At 38.1% G+C, this 17,810-nt stretch overlaps 1 protein-coding gene across 3 annotated transcripts in view; it reads right to left on the bottom strand.

The window, feature by feature from the left end:
* Positions 1-17,810, bottom strand: part of KCTD1 (potassium channel tetramerization domain containing 1) — a 190,977-nt gene that overhangs the window by 5,495 nt on the left and 167,672 nt on the right. For all 3 annotated transcript variants that reach the window (XM_089675703.1, XM_089675702.1, XM_089675701.1), the window contains exons 3-4: positions 8,107-8,251; positions 3,734-4,039 (exon numbers count right to left, since the gene is read on the bottom strand). In XM_089675703.1, coding sequence (XP_089531829.1) covers positions 3,734-4,039; positions 8,107-8,251 — 451 coding nt within the window. The remainder of the gene's footprint in view (positions 1-3,733; positions 4,040-8,106; positions 8,252-17,810) is intronic.

Here is a 17,810-nt window from a genome sequence, read left to right as displayed (position 1 = left end):
GTGGAGCATGTGATCTCCTTTTTCTAGATACTTACCTTCATGCACAATCCCTCAATCTGGTGGGAGCTATGGAGGTATTCCCTGGTGCAGAGAGACCATTTCCAGACGGAGAGATGTCTGGAGACCAGGAATGATGACCTGTATGGATAAGCCTGATACGATTCTTGATGGTATGGGAGTCATATCCATCATTTGGTAAGCAGATTTAAGTCTTTTCATGGTGGTGGTGGAACACAATGGATGAGGTTCTTTGAAGATTTATTCTTCGCTTTCTGCAACAATTTCACAAGGACTCTTGCGTCTGGACACTTTAAATTGTCACAATTTATACTTGGTTAAAATTATAGAGCACTACACTTTGTACATTTATAGATTGCTGTTATAAATATTTTATAGGGTGCTTGCTGCTCTTATATTAATTTAATTTGTATGTTTACATACATAAGTGCAGTAACCACTTTTTGAATTATTCCTCTTTTCATTAAAAGTCAGCAGCTACAGTATTTGTAGCGGTTTACTTTTGTTTATTTATTTGTACTGACTGGAACTCCTCTTTAAATAGTTTGTTTAGGACAAGCTGGCCCAAAACATCTATTTCCATTAGTAAATGATTTGACTGCTGAGTCTGCAGGCGTACAGGCGACTTCCGGTTTGCTGCCTTAACTAAATTGAGCCAGCCTGAATTCTTCCTATCCATTCAGGGGGGGCCTTGTATTTTTATTAATTAATACAAGGATTTATATGATTAACTTAGGTAGAAATCATGACTTAATCCATCTGTCTCTCCACCTCAGCCAATCAGAGGAAGCCTTGTATTTACTGGCAAACTTTAAGGAAGGCAAGCGTAAAACTGTAAATTACACTAAGCTCTGTGGCAGCTTGCCCCTAGCACTGTCCCACTGAGGTCCATCTGGGGGACATCCAGCACCTAGCAGAAACAGAAATGTGCCATGTGAGTTTCTCTTTAACATTTTGGTTTCTGCAAGATGCTGGATGTCCCTGTAGACCATCGTAAGCTCCATTTATTGTTCACAATCAATGCATCATTTTGGAGCACTAAGCCCCTTCCATCAGGCAAAACAGTGACACAGATTGCCTGATGAAGAAGCTTAGTGTCCAGATACATCACACTAACTGTGGACAATAAATGACTCTGTTGGAGCTTATGTTCTGGTGAGATTCAATGTTTTATGTTTCCTGATAAGCTGAATCATCCTGAAACTGTACAGAGTACACTGTTCCTTTCTTCACAGGACTGAGAGAAAGCTGCAGAAAGCCAACATTTCAGATCAGAAACAAAATTTACAGCTTTACAGTGTTCTCCCCCAAAATTACTTTCTTTAAAAAAAAAAAAAATAAAAATATCTTCATGCAATAAAACTTTCTCCACAGTCCTCCAGTAATTTATAGTAGTACCAATGTCTTTACATTACTTTAGCAGACTCAGATTTGACCATTAAAATGCAGTGGTTTGGAATATCTTGGACAGCACAGTGGCTAAATGGTTAGCACTTCCGCCTGGCAGTACTAGGGTCGTTAGTTGGAATCCCAACCATGGCTCCACCTGCGTGGAGTTTGCATGTTCTCCCTGTGACTGCGTGGGTTTCCTCCGGGTACTCCAGTTTCCTCCCACACTCCAATGACATGCTGGCAGGTTAATTGGCTCCTGTCTAAATTGCCCCTAGTATGTATGTGTATGAATGTCAGTTAGGGACCTTAGAGATTGTACACCCCTTGAGGGTTAGGGACTGATGTGAATGTAAAATATATATGAAAAAGCGCTGCGTAAATTGACGGTGCTATACAAGTACCTGAAATAAATAAATAATATCTTCACTGCTGTAATATGTATGTCCACCTTCTCGATGGGAAGTTTTCAACACTCTGTCGTTATATGTTATCTAGTTTTGCTCAGATGTCTCAATGCAACGGATTTGCTTAAAGCAGAACTTCACTGCATCTGAGCAGCACAAACCAAAAACACTGTTTAATTCATTGTTAATATTCAAACTACCCCATCCATCCATGTCTCCATAATTTATTTTGCTGAGAAATCACTTTGAAAAACCCTCCCTAGAATTTTTGGCCGTGGCCATCTTCAATAAGGGCAGACAATTTGTGTAGCATTTACTTCCTGGAATCCATCTGCCCTTAACCCAGGCATCCAGGCAGGAAGGTGTGCTTAGCTAAGGAAACCCCCTCCTGAAGATTCCTGGGATGTATGACAATATTTGCCTAGGCATAGAAACCAGGAAGTACCTGAAGAAATGTAAAATAAACATTTCAAACAAGTAAATATGATATACTTTCCTATCTATTTATCAATGCTAGCAGGATTATGATTAAAAACAGTGTTGACTGAGAGGGTGAAGTTATGCTTTAAGCTTCCCTCCCTCTGTTTTACCCTCTTGACACTTTATTCCATGCCTCTCTTTGCTGTATATACAGTAACTTCAAAAACCCAATACAGTACTTTGTGAAATAAAATACAATGACAGGAGAACCACAGCACAGAATAGTTGTGCTGCAATACTAGATTTCATTAGTAGGGACACTAAATACTACATCTGTAACAGCTTATGTCCTTTCTGAGAAAAGAAAGGGTTTGCAAGAAGGAAATCCTTCAGTATTACTACAAGGAGCAATTACAAAATAAACTGGTGAATTCAGGTTTTCCTGCCAATCCCCTTTACCTCTTCAGCAACTACATAAACTATGTGTGCATATGTCTGGGAATGTTCATAGCTACAATATACTACAATAACACGGCTTTGTCATAAAAGTCTTATTTTCTTCTCATGTACTGAGCATTAACTGTCTGAGAAGGGGAAAACCGTAAAGCTTCTTAAAACACAAAGGTGATTGAAGTCCTTAATGCTTTAATGATGTCCTTTAATGCGTGGCTGTCAAACTACCCACATACAGTACATCTGAATGATTACTCTGGTTGGGAAAGCAACATCTATGTGGTCACCAAATGGTTCCCATTACTATCCATAACTCCAATAACTGGACATTTATACAGAGCTTGCATAATTACACATATGTTCAGAATGTGAAAACATTTTTTTGATCTAAACATCCCTAAATATCATACCTCTGCACAGAAGGGTGTAATTTGGTGGATTTTGGAGAATTTATAGGAACATTTTTCTTTTAGCTCCCTCCTCCAATTTTGTATACAAATTCTGTGATTTACTATGAAAAGCCAGCAGAATTGGGTCTAACCTACACAGAAAATGTTGCAAGTGTGGTAATGTTCAGAAGCAAACGATCACATGCTGCAATGGTGTGTGATTTACCACTACCGAATACTGCTTACACTATAGACTTCCAATTGTTTCACAAGAGAATGAAAATCTGGACAGTCACACAAGCAATTTTCTTGCAAATTTAACCACTTTCTATCAGCTTTCAATTGCAGTTTGAAATTAACCCAACAAAGGATCAAACTTTATGATAGGTTGCTTTGATGCATGTGATTGTGCAATTTAAAGGTGGTTGAAATTGCTGTATAAACTGCCCAAGCATATCACCAGCTTTAACAAATAATTGCAGCCATTGTTAGTAGCATGGGTGAGCCAATATAAAAATTGTCCATGTAGCTCTGGCTTATGTCCAGTATACACAGTTTCACATAAGACCCTTGATTGCCACTGCAAGCAAATTGTAACACCTACAACTCCATTTATGCAGTATTCACAGGTACATGGATACAGTTATGTTTTCTTACCTGAACAGAGTTGAGGTGGCAGTATCCATTGAGTGGAAATCTAATAACATGTGTGGAGTCATGGTTCCAGCCCGCATTGACAGAATTACACATCACGTCACCAATTTCAGGAAAAACTTCCTCTATTAGAGATTTTTCTCCACTCAGTGTAATCCTTTCTCCAAGATCTGGAGCCACCCTGACAACTAGACACTCGCAAGGCCTGGAGAAACGGCCTGCTTCTCTGTCCTGCTTCCATCGCTCTAACTCCAGCAGCATCGGCTGAAGCTGGAAGTACTTTGCTTCTTCATACAGGAGAGTGTAATCCTGGAACATTATGTTGATTAAAAAAAAAAAAAAATCAACTCGTATAAAATAACATTATGCCTGTAGGTTCAGCATACAAAATACGTCAGTCTGGAATCAGGAGCATGTTCAACCAAATGTAATAACAAAAAGATATAACAATGAAGTATCAAGCACACTTTACAAAATGCCGTTGTTACATACTTTATCACAAAACTTCACCCATGCTCCAATGTGAAACCCCTCAAGATGATATACTGGAAAACTTTTTGTTCACAGTGTATGTTCAGGACATGGGTGGCAGCATCCGGAACATACACAGATATTCTTGTGTGACTCTGGAATTGTAGTAAGTCAAAATCTAAAATCACATAGGACTTACCTTTATTCAAACAGTATATTCAAAAACAGGACAAGTGGACACTGATATGTAAGCTTGTAATCTTAATTTGTGGAAATGCTCTACATAGCGGATATAGCTACAAGAGCCCCCCTAAAGAATTGTGGTAATGGTACTCTTGCATCTGATAAGAGAAAATGGATGCTGAAGGTTTGCATCCCTGGTCACCTTCTGCCTAGACAGTATAATAAGCGGCATCACTTATGCTTGTGCATCCACCCCACCTGGAAGCAAGCTCACAGTGTTAGAATGACAGCACTGTGCAATGCAAAATAGCCTTATTGGCTCAATATCCTAACAGCTTGCCCCTCCAAATCTCAGTCTGAGTTTTAGTATGCAGGGGGATTCTATGCAGACAACAAACCAACTGTTACATACTTATATGAGCAGTCTTTCAAAGTATGCTTTAGATTGTTTTAAAGGATCTAAAAATGTGCCTGGAAGACCGACAGAAAATCTGCAGCCTGTCATTACAGACCTCTTTAACCCTTCTGCTGCCAGAGCAGTTTTTTTTTTCATTTTTTCCACACGTTTAAAAAAATAATTTTAGGCCTGAAGATTACACAAAACCCCAAAAACATTATATATTTTCTGAAAGTAGACACCCTAGAGAATAAAATAGAAGTTCCAATTTTTTAAGTCACATATTATTGCAAAGGTCTAGCAAATGCAAAATTTCAGTAAAAATCACACTAAAGTGAATTTTAGGGCAAACAAACAATTAATTACCCATATTTTTGGAAAAATACAAAAATAGATGAGGCCGTATCAAGTAAATAGATACCCAACATGCCAAACCTTAAATTTGTGTGTGCCTATGATATTGTGCCAGACTTCAGTACCCTTTATTTTTTATAGACAACACTTCAAAAGCCATTACAGAGGAGGTCTGGTGCTAGAATTATTGTTCTCGCTCCAGCATGCGCAGTGATATGCAACCTGTGTATTACAATCGAAATTTTTATGCGTAGGCGCCCCAACATGTGCATTTACGTTCGTACGTGCATATACGAGGGGGCTCAAAATTATTTTTTTTTGGGGGGGGGGGATGTTATGAGCTTGGGTGTAACAATTTTTTTTTCTTACATAAAAATTTTTTTCCCCTCATACCATAGGGGACACAAAGCCCCCTATATGATGATTTTTTTGATGACAGGTTCTCTTTATTGAGACATGCAGGGCCTAAAGACTCTGCATGTCTCCTCTGGGTTCCATTAGATGTATTGGAATTGGAATGCAAACCGCATTGCAATACATCTTTCCCTGGCTATTCTAGCACAGGAACTGGGGTCTATGGAAGTGAAGCTGCCTGATCACTTTTGCCTGTCAGTTTTATACACAATCCCAGCGGCGGAAGCCACTGGATTGTGTACAAAACCCCCTGCTGTCAGGTCCATACAGCATATGAACATGGCAGTGAAAGGGTTAAAAACACACTTGTCACCTGTCTGTCATGGTAAATTTCTAGCTTCAAAACTTTTAGACACTGACCCTACTAAGGCATACCAGAAAGACTTTCCTGATGCTGGGTCAGTGAGTTACAAGGTATTAAAACGCAACAGGTCAGAATAAAAGTCTAAGTTTAAAAAGGATGTCCACAATGGCCCTGTATTTATTTTTATTTAGTATACCACTGGATTAAAAAGTGTCCTTTTACAGTGCTATGAAAATTTGAGAACCCCATGGAATGAACTGGTTTTCTGAAGTAATGTGCCATACAATGTGATCTGAACCTCATCTGCAGTGGATATAAAAAGTCTACACACCCCTATTAAAATGTCAGGTTTCTGTGATGTAAAAAAACGAGACAAAGATAAATCATTTCAGAACTTTTTCCACCTTTAATGTAACCCATAAACTGTACAACTCGGTTGAATAACAAATCACATTAAATTTATTTTCAATCACATTCTTTTAGTTTTTTATGTTTACTTCCCTCCCCTAAAAAGATTTCAGTTTGATTTTCAATTGAGTTGTACAGTTTATAGGTCACATTAAAAGTTCTGAAATGATTTATCTTTGTCTCATTTTTTTTACATCACAAAAACCTGACATTTTAACAGGGGTGTGTAGACTTTTTATATCCACTGTAAGTCACGGCAATAAACAAACACAATGTGCTTAAGCTGATAATACACACACAACTCTAATTTCTTGTGTTTTTACTGAACATATCCATTAAACATTCACATTGCTGGAGGAAAAAGCAAGTGAACCCTTGGAGTTAATAGCTGTTTGAACCTTCTTTGGCAACAATGACTTCAAGCAAGTGCTTTCAGTAGCTGTGGATGATACCTGCATAATATTCAGGAGGAATTTTTCGACCATTCCTCTTTACAAAAGTGCTTCAGCTCAGACACGTTTGTAGGATGTCTGGTGTGAAGGGCTCTTGAGGTTATTCCACAGTATCTCTATGGGGATAAGTTCTTGGCTCTGTCTGGGCCATTTCTTTTTCTAAAGCTAGTCTGTGGTGGATTTACTTTGATGCTTAGGGTTATTGTTCAACTGCATCACCCAACTTCTACTAAGCTTCAGTTGGCGGACAGCCACCCTGACATTATCTTGTATCATATTTTGGTAAACTTGGGATTTCGCTTTCCCCTCAATGACAGCAAGTGGTCCAGGCTCTGAGGCAGTGAAGCAAGCACAAATCATGATGTCCCCTCCAAATTGTGTTTCATCAGCTCACAAAACATTTTCCCAGTAGAATTGCGGTTTGCCAAGGTGCTCTTTTGCAAACTTCAGGAATGAAACAATGTTTTTTTTTGGAGAGCATCGGCTTCCTTCACAATGTTCTGCCATGGACACCCTGACTATTCAATGGATTACTAATGGTAGGCTCATGCACAGGAATGTTTGTCAGTTCCAGTAATGTCTTCAAATCTTTAGCTGCTACTCTTGGGTTCTTCTTTACCTTACTGATGATTCCACGTTGTGCCTTGGGAGTCATCCTGGCTGGGACAAGGCAACTTGTCCTTCGAATGATTGATGCCTAAACACTTTGAAGATTGCTTTGTATCCCTTTCCAGGCTTATGCAGGTCAACTACTCTTGATCGTATGTCTTCAGAGAGCTTCTTTTCGTGTGGAATGGTTCACATCAGCTGATGCTTCTTATGAACAGCAATCTTAAAACATTTGAATGTCTTTTATCAAAGTAGCTCTAAACCATACTTCCAAACTCATTTCAATAACTGGACTCCAGGTGTGCAAACTACTGACTCCAATTAGCTTTCCTTGAAATAATTAGTGTATGGGTACTTTTTCCTCCAGCACTGTGAATGTTTAATGGTGCATTGAATAAAGACACAAGAAATTAAAATTGTTTATGTTATCAGCTTAAGCACATTGTGTTTATTGTTGTGACTTAAGCTGGAAATAGATGGTTCGAATCTCAACCAGTGACCCCTACCACCCTCTCAGTGCCCTATATTTAGACATGCCATGCCCAGTTTTATTAAGCCTTGCCTTCCAAAGTAGTAGTTCTTAGAACTATAGGCTGTGCATTGCAGAACTCACAAACACTGATATTAAAAAGATACTAAAATGAATTTGCAAACAGGAGAAAACAGTTCTTTTTTTCTAAAAAGGCTACTTGTATTAAAAGTTTATTTCCAGCCAAAAATGTTCATTTTAGTTTTGGACAGAGTACAGAAGGAAGTACTGATAGTAAGGAGAAAGGTTACTCACTTTAAAATCATCAGAGATGAGGAGTTTTGATGTACGTAAAAAGTTCAATATATAACGAAACATTTGACCATCTCTATCAATAAAGTAATGCTGCTTTAAACTATCCAGAACAATGGGCTCTGTTCCATCGAATAGCCTCCCGATTCTGCAGAGATAAAGAATTCATTCATTAAAACAAAATAATTATGTTTGCAGACAAAACTAAGTGATGAAGAATTACAAAATCAAGCAAAGTGTACACTTTTACCTACCAGTTCCTTTTTTTAGGTATACAAAAGAAATGTGTATAATTATAAAGCAGCGAATGTGACATTCACCAAATATCCACCGCAGGTGAAATTTCCTGTTACGTGTTTAAATTACAATGGATGATTAACCATCTAGGAATATTTGGTGAATGTCACATGCAGGGCTTATAAATATGCCCCTAGATGTACTACCTGGAAATCTTTCTAGTATACCAAGATAAAAGTGGTAGAAATGCAACCTGGCCAGCTGGAAAATGAACTCTCTTATACAAACTCATGACACCATTTCGGGCTCATTTGACCACTGGGTGTCACTGTTCATGTAAGATCAACAGACTGAAGAAAAGAATGTACTATAAAGGTATATTAGCGTCGAGAATTTAACTGATCTGAAGTTTAAGCAAGTTAAAGAAAAAAAAGGGTTCCTTTACAAAGCGCAAATATACCATTCTGACATTTTATCATAAAGTAGACCTGTTTTTAAAATTCACTCTTCACATGAACTATGTCACAATTTACTTTACTAAGTTAATAAATTATTTTTTTAATTTAGCTTAAGAAGTTCCTTTTTCTTGCCATAATTAAAATAAAAATGCTTTTGGACACCATCAATTGCCCTAAGACATTGTGTGTGTTTCATACTATTTGACACTGCTCATTATTTACAAAACGCATAATGTTTTCAGTCAATCAGGCCCAGCCAGGTAGAAGGCGGTAAGGGAATTGAAGTAATGGCAATGACAACGTTATACAATCACTGGACAGCAATTCGAGGCAGGAAGCAGAACCTGCATCTTTAATAAACCTCCATGTACATATATATTACAAGACGATGAAACAAGGTTTATTAAACATTACGACACACTGATAAGATTGCTTACTACAAGCAGAACATTTTCAAATACACTGAAATCCTCTTAATTCTTTTGTTTCCACAATAATACTTCATTATTATGTACAGATTTAAACATACACAATAAAATCTGTGGGTTAAGAATTTTTCCATCCACACTGAACACATAGGAGTCGCATCTTTTATATGGAAATGCTGCCAAAAGAAAAGTATCCATAAATGCAGAATGAATAAATTCCAGATTATTAGAGAGATGGTATATATACCTCAAACTACGAACATGGAGACAAGAAAGGCTTATGGTCGATTCCAGTGTGAAGCACTTTGTGATACCTTAGGCATTGTTTTCCACAATTATTATCCCTTTAAATGAATCTGTTAATCCTGCAAGCTCCCTGATGAGGAATGAATTTCTGGTGTAGCACCAACGCATGCTAGTCACAATGCAATCTAGGAGGTGGCATTTAGTAAGTGTAGCCATGTCTTCTACTTTAATTCTTCAATTTTCCTTGTTGGCTTCTCCTACAACATGGCTAACCGCCCCTCAAGGGAAGTAAAGTAGACAAAGAAGAAGAGCAGCAAGTCTGGGACTCATTTGCTTCATATGTCAGTAATTCATCATTTGGGGATACAACAATCTTTAAAGTTATGAAGTCTCTAACAAGAAATTGGCTTGTACCTATGTAATAAAACATTGGTTATATTTCTGGAAGCAGTGATAATTCTCTCTGTTGCCTCATATAATCAGCAGTACTACACATTGAGAGGATCCCCTGAAACATGCCTGGAAAATTCAAATTGAGCATAATACGAAAACCATGCATATGTAGAAAATGTTTTCAATGAACGGTGTATCCCTAATTCACTTAAAACGGATCTAAGGTAAAAAACCTTTTTATGTCACAGAACCCCCCCCCTTATATTTACCTGAGCCCATTCCTGACCCAGCGCTGTGCATGAGAGCAGCGGCTCTCCTGACTGTCCCTCCACATAGGGCAGATTGATAGCAGCAGGAGCTATTGGCTCCCACTAATAAATACAGTGAACTTTGTGAGCTGCTTTGAGCAATTATAGTGTTTACGTGAATCACTCACACTAGTCACACACCTATATTGTGTGTTGATCAATTAAAAATACTCCTAAATAAGTACCGCACTTCACAGAAAATAAAAATGAAATCTAAAAACATAAAAATACCTTCCATATAAGTGCAATGTCACATAAAATAAACATATATAAACTCTTGTTGCGCAATTGACACCCAACAATCCGATCCCAATAATATGCGTTTTAGTCCCAATATCAACTGTGCATTCCTATTGATAATGGCTTCAATAGCATTCTTCCAATCTCTTCATCAGCACTGTGCCAATTAATGTATATATACAGTGAGAGCCCTCCACCAAATGTACTTTCACCTAGATTATATGACCAAACTATTAAGTGAGGTCATAAAGCACTTGTGCCCCTTTAATTATGACTCTTATATGCGTTCCCGCTACTGTCAATCAAAATCTGTGAGGATGGAGCGGGGGGGTGTTGTTGGGGGTCAGCATAGGAGCAAAGCAGCTTCCTATGGTGCCACTCGCAGAAGAAGAGGGGCCAGGAGCACCAGTGGGGGACTCAAAAAGAGGAGGCTTGGGGCTTCTCTGTGCAAAACCACTACACAAGGCAGGTGATTTTTGCTATGCACAAAACATAAAGAAATAAAGTTACATCTGAGACTGATGCCACATCTAGATTTCTGCTCCATACAGTAACAATCAATGCTTTTGTTTATGTCAGAGAATACAGCTTTCCCTTTACTTCTGGACCTGCTGTGGTTATGAGAGCTGCAGCTCATTCTTGTATCCTTTCCGTTTGTCCAGTCACAAAACACCTTGTATTCTGTAAACCATTCACAAAATACAAGGAGTTCTGTGACTGGACGAAACGGAGAGGAGGAGTAGATGAACGACAATAGTGTTAGCCGCAGCAGGTCAGAAGCACAGGAAAAGCTGTACTATCCGGTATGAATAAAAGTTCATAAATAATACTATTATGCAGAATTTATACAGTGCCAACATTTTGTGCACTTTACAATATTAAGGGAGAAAGTACAGTTACAATGCATATCAGTCCAAAAGAATTAGGAGGGCCCTGCTCATGGAGCTTACAATCTAAAAGGGAAAATACTTTTTTGCCTGAAATTCTGCTTTAATCTTTCTGACAGAGTGATATTTATGGGAAAAAAGAAACCAGTACCAATTCTGTCATTAGTTTTAGCTCATACAAATAAGTACGTCTTGGATCAGAAATGGCACTGAACCCACCCTCCAAAATGACTTCCCTGTACTTTGTATTTTGCTATCTGTCCAACAATTTCTGGGTCCATCACTGCAAATGTGAGCCACGGTGGGGGTGTTCTGTCCTACAGTGCAAAATGACCCACTAATTGATGCTGTATGTAAAGGGAAACCCTTCAAGGACTTAAACCACGGTTTTGTCTAAATGTTGAACTAAGGTCTATGGCAATAAAATAAAAAAATATGGCCTTTATTGCAATTGAAGGTGTTCTTCTTGCCATGTTTCTTTTTATTGGACACTGAGCTCCTGCGTACATTCTCAGCATGCCTTTGGTGCTGGGATGAATTCCTATACGCATGTATAGGAGTTATATGGGCAAAATGGACAAATCCCCCAATCTGATAGAAGACCAGTCACAGGTTTTAGTAGCAGTGATAGAGTACCAAGGAATAATACAGATGTCACATCACTAGAAGGGGTACAGGTAAATCTACCATAATGTAAAAATATCCTCTGCACACTTGTATATTATGGAAAAAGCCCTGGGGATCCTCAGCAGAGTTTAATTCTACTTTAAATGTCAAATGCAAAGATGATCAAATTACTGAACAGGTCTAATTACAGATGCATTTACAAATCCACATTGCATCCTACTATTTATAGGTGATTTGTACATTAAAAAGAAACTCCAGGAGTAACAGCTGGAGTTTTTGTACAAAAAAAAAACCAAACTATTTTTTTTAGTATGAGAAAAAAAAACATTTTTAAAGCTTAACATTCTGCATCTGCCACTGCCTCACCTCTTCACTACTCTTTGGACTGCTAGCGAGCAGCAGAGCCCACCTAAGTTCCCCCTCCTCCTATCAGTTTACATAGTAATGCATCCCTACTGCAATCGTTATTTCTATTTTCAGATAGGATCTAACCACTTTCTAGGCAGATTTTATACATAACTGAATCAAATGTTTTGGATTATTTGCCAGGAGAATTCATGTAATATGCAGGAAAATATACTACTTTCGTTTTGCCTCTTCCTATACAACTACAGAACAAGGGAATTCCCCCAACGTCTAAGAGGGGTGTCAGAAACATGATATCCAAACAGCTTGGCCAAAAAATTTAATCCACAGAATGACTTGGAGCCTTTGCAAGAAATACAGTATTCCCGAAAAAAGTGTTCCCAAATATTTGAGGCAAGGGGGCAGGGGGCAGGAATTTTAGCAACTAAAGTCACATAGTAAAATAAAGTTAAAACACGTGCATACAGACAGAATACATTTTTGACTGACAAACACCAACATTACATAAATTACCAAAGAAGGCCTTTTCTGTAAAGTTCTGATACATTTATATAATCTTTCTGGGTATCTCTTAAAGTGGTAGTAAACTTGCACATGTAAAAAAAAAAGAAAAAAAAAAACCCTGCAAGGTAAAGGCATAATGTGCTAGTATGCATCACACACTAGCACATTATGAAATACTTACCTTAGAACAAAGCCCTCCAGCGGGACGCTGTCACCACTGACAGGGCTTCCATCTTCACCCATTCTTTCTGGGTTCGCATCCTCCGGCCACCTAACTTTACAAACCTTTCTTGCAATACGAAGTGTATGCCGGTGCCGATTTTTATATGCAATTGCCGGCTTTTTTTTAATTCACTATAGCCAGAGCTAAAGGATACTTTGTTTTATTATCTCGGGAAGCAAACTAAAAGGAAACATTTTCTTTTAACTTGGGGAAATAAACTAAAAGGAAACTGTTTCTTTTAGCTCGGGGGGGGGGCGGCGGGGTGTCGGGTGAAGTGACAGCTGATTCTCTGAGCTATAGTGAAGAAAAAAAAGCCAGTAATTAAATTTAAAAACCGGCACTGACCTATAGTGCCTGCAACTTTTTAAAAACTTTTTTTCTGACCTCTGGAATGGATTAATTGGTTTTCAATGCATTCCTATGGGAAACCACATTTCGGTTTATTAATTGTTTGCAATACGAATTGTCCTGGAGAATGCATTAAATTCTTTAACCGAGGTACACCAGTATAGGTCTATTGAAAGCAAATTAGTGTGAATGGGCCCAACATCCTAGATATTTCTTGGTAGCCATTTTTATCAAAAAGTTTATTTAAACAGAATCACACAATGGATGCCTAAGTACATTCTTATATAACTTGCCATGTTCCTTGTAGAGAACAAAGTTAATGCATTATAAAGTTGCACTGCCCAGCTGTATACTCCCTAAAAACCTGTCTGCTCTAGTCACAACTCACCAGAATACATGGAGTAATCAAATTAATACATGCCTGTGATTCTACGAATTCATTATACCTTTATTAAGGAAATGGTTGTGTGCCAACTTCCATCATGCAAAAGGCACGATCATTTAGGACATGATAACTGGTTGAGTTAAAGCTCTAGAAAGGTTTTAAATTATTCATGTTCTGAAGCGGTTAGCTTTTTCTTTTCTTTTTTTTATCTATGAATCTATTTATCCATCCCCACATATGCACACATACTAGCATTCAAAAATTTTAAGATTGCTAAAAACACAAGCCATAACTAATGTTATACACGGCTATTTTTTTTTTCACATGTGATTGCAAATCTGCATTTTCAGTAATCATTTCCAGTGTCTTAATGGTAAACTCAATGATTAAATGATAAATCATAAATCTTTGCAATTGTGTTAGTGCTGCTGAAATATATTCTTCTGCTCAAACAGCAAGTAACTTGTCTATATGTGGAATGCAAAGTATTGTTATTCCATAAAAAAATACATTTTCAAGTTAAAAAAACAAGAAAACATTAGGCTTATTTATTGTTTCAGACTGCCAACAAAGGTTTCATGCAAATATGTCCACTTCTATTATGAGAGAAAAGGACAAACCTGATCTAACAAGTATAGAAGGAGAAGGCCCACATGTACATTTGCACAAAAGGAAGTACATCAAAAAACATTTTATAGCAAAACTTTGCCCAGAACAACTTGAAAAAAATAATGTTTTTTAGCAAAGAACATACACTCCACATTAATAATTATGCAGCCAAAATGAGTGAACACTGTAAAATTGCCCCCAGCATTGCTCCTGTTTCTTTTTGCTGGAAGCTGCCATTCTGCGGAAGCCCAGAACCCCTGATCAGAAGTAAATCTAAAGGCTGTCAGCAGATCGGCCTCTACATTTTCTGCACAGTCCCGCAAAATAAAGAACAAATGAGCAAGAGCAAAGCGAGACAGTGCATTGCTGGATTTTAAACAGTAGAGGCACTTATTTTTAAAACTTTACATAGATAAACCTGCAAAAAGGGCCAGCCTGAAGTGATCTAGCAGGACTTAAAGTAATTATAAAGCCTAAACGTGTTTTTACCTTAATGCAATCCTTACATTAAGGTAAAAAATGTTTAGGCAAAAAGGTATCACCCTCTCACCCTCCCTTATACTTATCGGAGTCCTCTTTCGATGCAGAGCTGTGCACATCTGTAGCTCTTCTCTCCCCTTACTTCCAGGTCTCACTCGCTTTGCTGAGGCAGCGGGAGTCATTGGCAGCAGGAGTGAGCACACAGGTGGACCCCCATAGGAAGCGTTTTCATATGGGGTATGACCGACAAGAGGAGGAACCAGGAGTGTTGGAGGGTTGCCCAAGAAGAGGAGGCTCAGGGCCACTCTTGTACAGAGCAAGTAAGTAGAAACCAGTTTGTTTGTTTTTGCTTTTAAATTGTTTGCATTTACATTCACTTTATTTTGTGACTAAAAATTCCACTTTAACCACCTAACTCTGGAAGATTCACCTCCCTTCATGGACAGGCCAATTTTTGCGATACGGCGATGTGTTACTTTAACTGACAATTGCGCGGTCATGCAATGCTGTACATAAATGAAATTTACGTACTTTGTTCCCCACAAATAGAGCTTTCTTTTAATAGTATTTGATCACCTCTGCGGTTTTTTTTTTTGCACGATGAGCAAAAAAATATTGACATGAAAAAAATAAATAAAAAACAATATTTTTTACTTTCTCCTATAAAACATGTCCAATAAAAAAAATCAAAATTTCTTCATAAATGTAGGCCAAAATGTATTCTGCTACATATTTTTGGTAAAATAAAATCCCAATAAGCCTATATTGATTGGTTTGTGCAAAAAGTATAGCTTCTACAAATGACGGTATATATATATATATATATATATATATATATATATATATATATATATATATACACACACATACACACACACACACACATATATACACACACTAGAACTTTTTTTTAATAACGTAAATGGCAGCGATCGGCGACTTATAGCGGAGCTGCAGCCATATTGCAGCAGACAACCTGACTCTGACACTTTGTGGGAACCAGTGACACCAATACAGTGATTAGTGCTAAAAATATACACTGACACTGTACTAATGACACTGGTTGGAAAGGGGTTAAACATCTACAGCGATCAAAGGGTTAATTGTGTGCCTAGCCACTGTTTTGTGTGTACAGTGTGCTGTTTTTACTAGGCCATCTGCTAGATTTTATTCCCTGAATAAAATCTAGCAGATCACCACTGACAACACAGCTCTGCCTTGTTTACATAGGCAGAGCTGTGTTCTGTTAGTCTCCTCAGCGATCAACAGGTTCCAGCACTCATTCATTGGCCGGCACCTGTCAATCGGCTTCTGCTGTGTCCAATCACAGCAGAATTAGCACGCGGCCCCCAGTGACAAAAATTTATATATGTGAAAGTGGTTAAATGTCTTCGGTTTGCTACTTCTTTAAAACAGAGTTCCACCCATTTTTAAAAGTTACTTTAATCTACATGCCCACCCTTAATCCTTAATTCCTGTATTCCTTAATGGATATTAATATATTTTTTATGTCTGAATACTTTATTTTTATCTGTGTATGCAACACTTCCAGTCCGGTCACCTAGGCAATGTCGTCAAAAGGTGCTTTCCATGGACTCCTGGGTTATTGGCATTATCTATCCCAGGAGTCCATGCAAAATTGACTAAAAATGAAAAATCGCGTTATTTCCCAGATCGCATTCGACTTCCGGGTCTTCTGATAGACAGGTTGCCATAACAACAGAGCAGGAACTTCCGCTGATGCCACCATGGCAACCTACAATCAACAAACTGCGCTGCGTAGTGCCATTACTGCCCAGGCACAAGATCGGGAGGTGCATTCTGGGTAGCCAGCTGCACCGAATCCTGGAAGTGAACAGGAGCGGGCTTCAGATGCCCACATCTACCATGGCCCCTGCCTACTGACAAGATTGTGTGATCGATTACAGATGTAATCGAATAACAGGTATGAATACAGTTATAACAATAGCCAATTATTTCAGTACAAGTAATATCAATCATGATTGTGCTTTTAAAAAAAATTGCTGTGGAGCCTGGAGCTCCGCTTTAAACAGTACACACTAAACACTAGTGTAATTTGCAACAATGAGACAATACAACACAAAGGAAGAGGAAAATGAACAAAAAAAAAAAGCAGACACTGGAAGCTGGATGACTGGAACAAGTATTATGAACAGATCAGTCTAAGTGGGAGATGTCTGGAACAAGGAGGAGAACACATGTGACAACCTGATGCCTTCTGTAAAGCATTGTACAGAAATAAAACACCAAAAAGATTACCTCCCTAATTTACACGTGCCATAAAAAAATATGCCATCCCCTGTGGTCAGCACTCAGTCTCACCATGCAGCAGAACAATGATTCAAAGTTTGCTTCTATATTTAGTAAAGAAACAGGATGTTGGGTACTACCTTTAATAGACTGACCAGCAGAATCACCAAATCTCAATCCTATCAAACCCCTCAAGAAAGATCTTCATCTCAGGGCAGAGAAAGATACTGGAAGTCTGAGAAGAGCTACAGAACATCTGGGATGACATTTCTCCAGAGTAGCTGTGAAAACTGACAGCTAGAATGTCAAGCGTCTGCAAGGTGCACTTGCTGAATGTGGAAGATGTATTTTTTTTTTTATTGTGATGAGGCTGACCTTACACCTTTAGTTGTGAAAAACACAGATTTAATGCAACCCAAGAAAATAAAAGTATCAATATGAAAATTTTAGCTTGAGTTGCTCGGCTCTGTATACAGACTTCATTGATAAAGCTGATAGGGGACAGGCAGCTAAACAAGGGGAAATGAAACTACAGCTTCATCTGCAGGTGGTTAAATGTGAAAAAAAAATCTTAATATACAAATATTTTTTATAGATAAAAAAACCAGCTCTCATACAGGGTACAAGCACAAATCACTTCTCATCCCCCCACCGCCCAGTAATGCAATAGTTTCCATAATATGCAGATGACAGATAA

The sequence above is a fragment of the Staurois parvus genome, unplaced genomic scaffold, assembly GCF_062004578.1.
Source record: "Staurois parvus isolate SC_StPar_1 unplaced genomic scaffold, SC_StPar_1.0 ptg000157l, whole genome shotgun sequence".
Taxonomy (NCBI): Eukaryota; Metazoa; Chordata; class Amphibia; order Anura; family Ranidae; genus Staurois; species Staurois parvus.
This window is presented reverse-complemented; position numbering and strand designations above follow the sequence as displayed.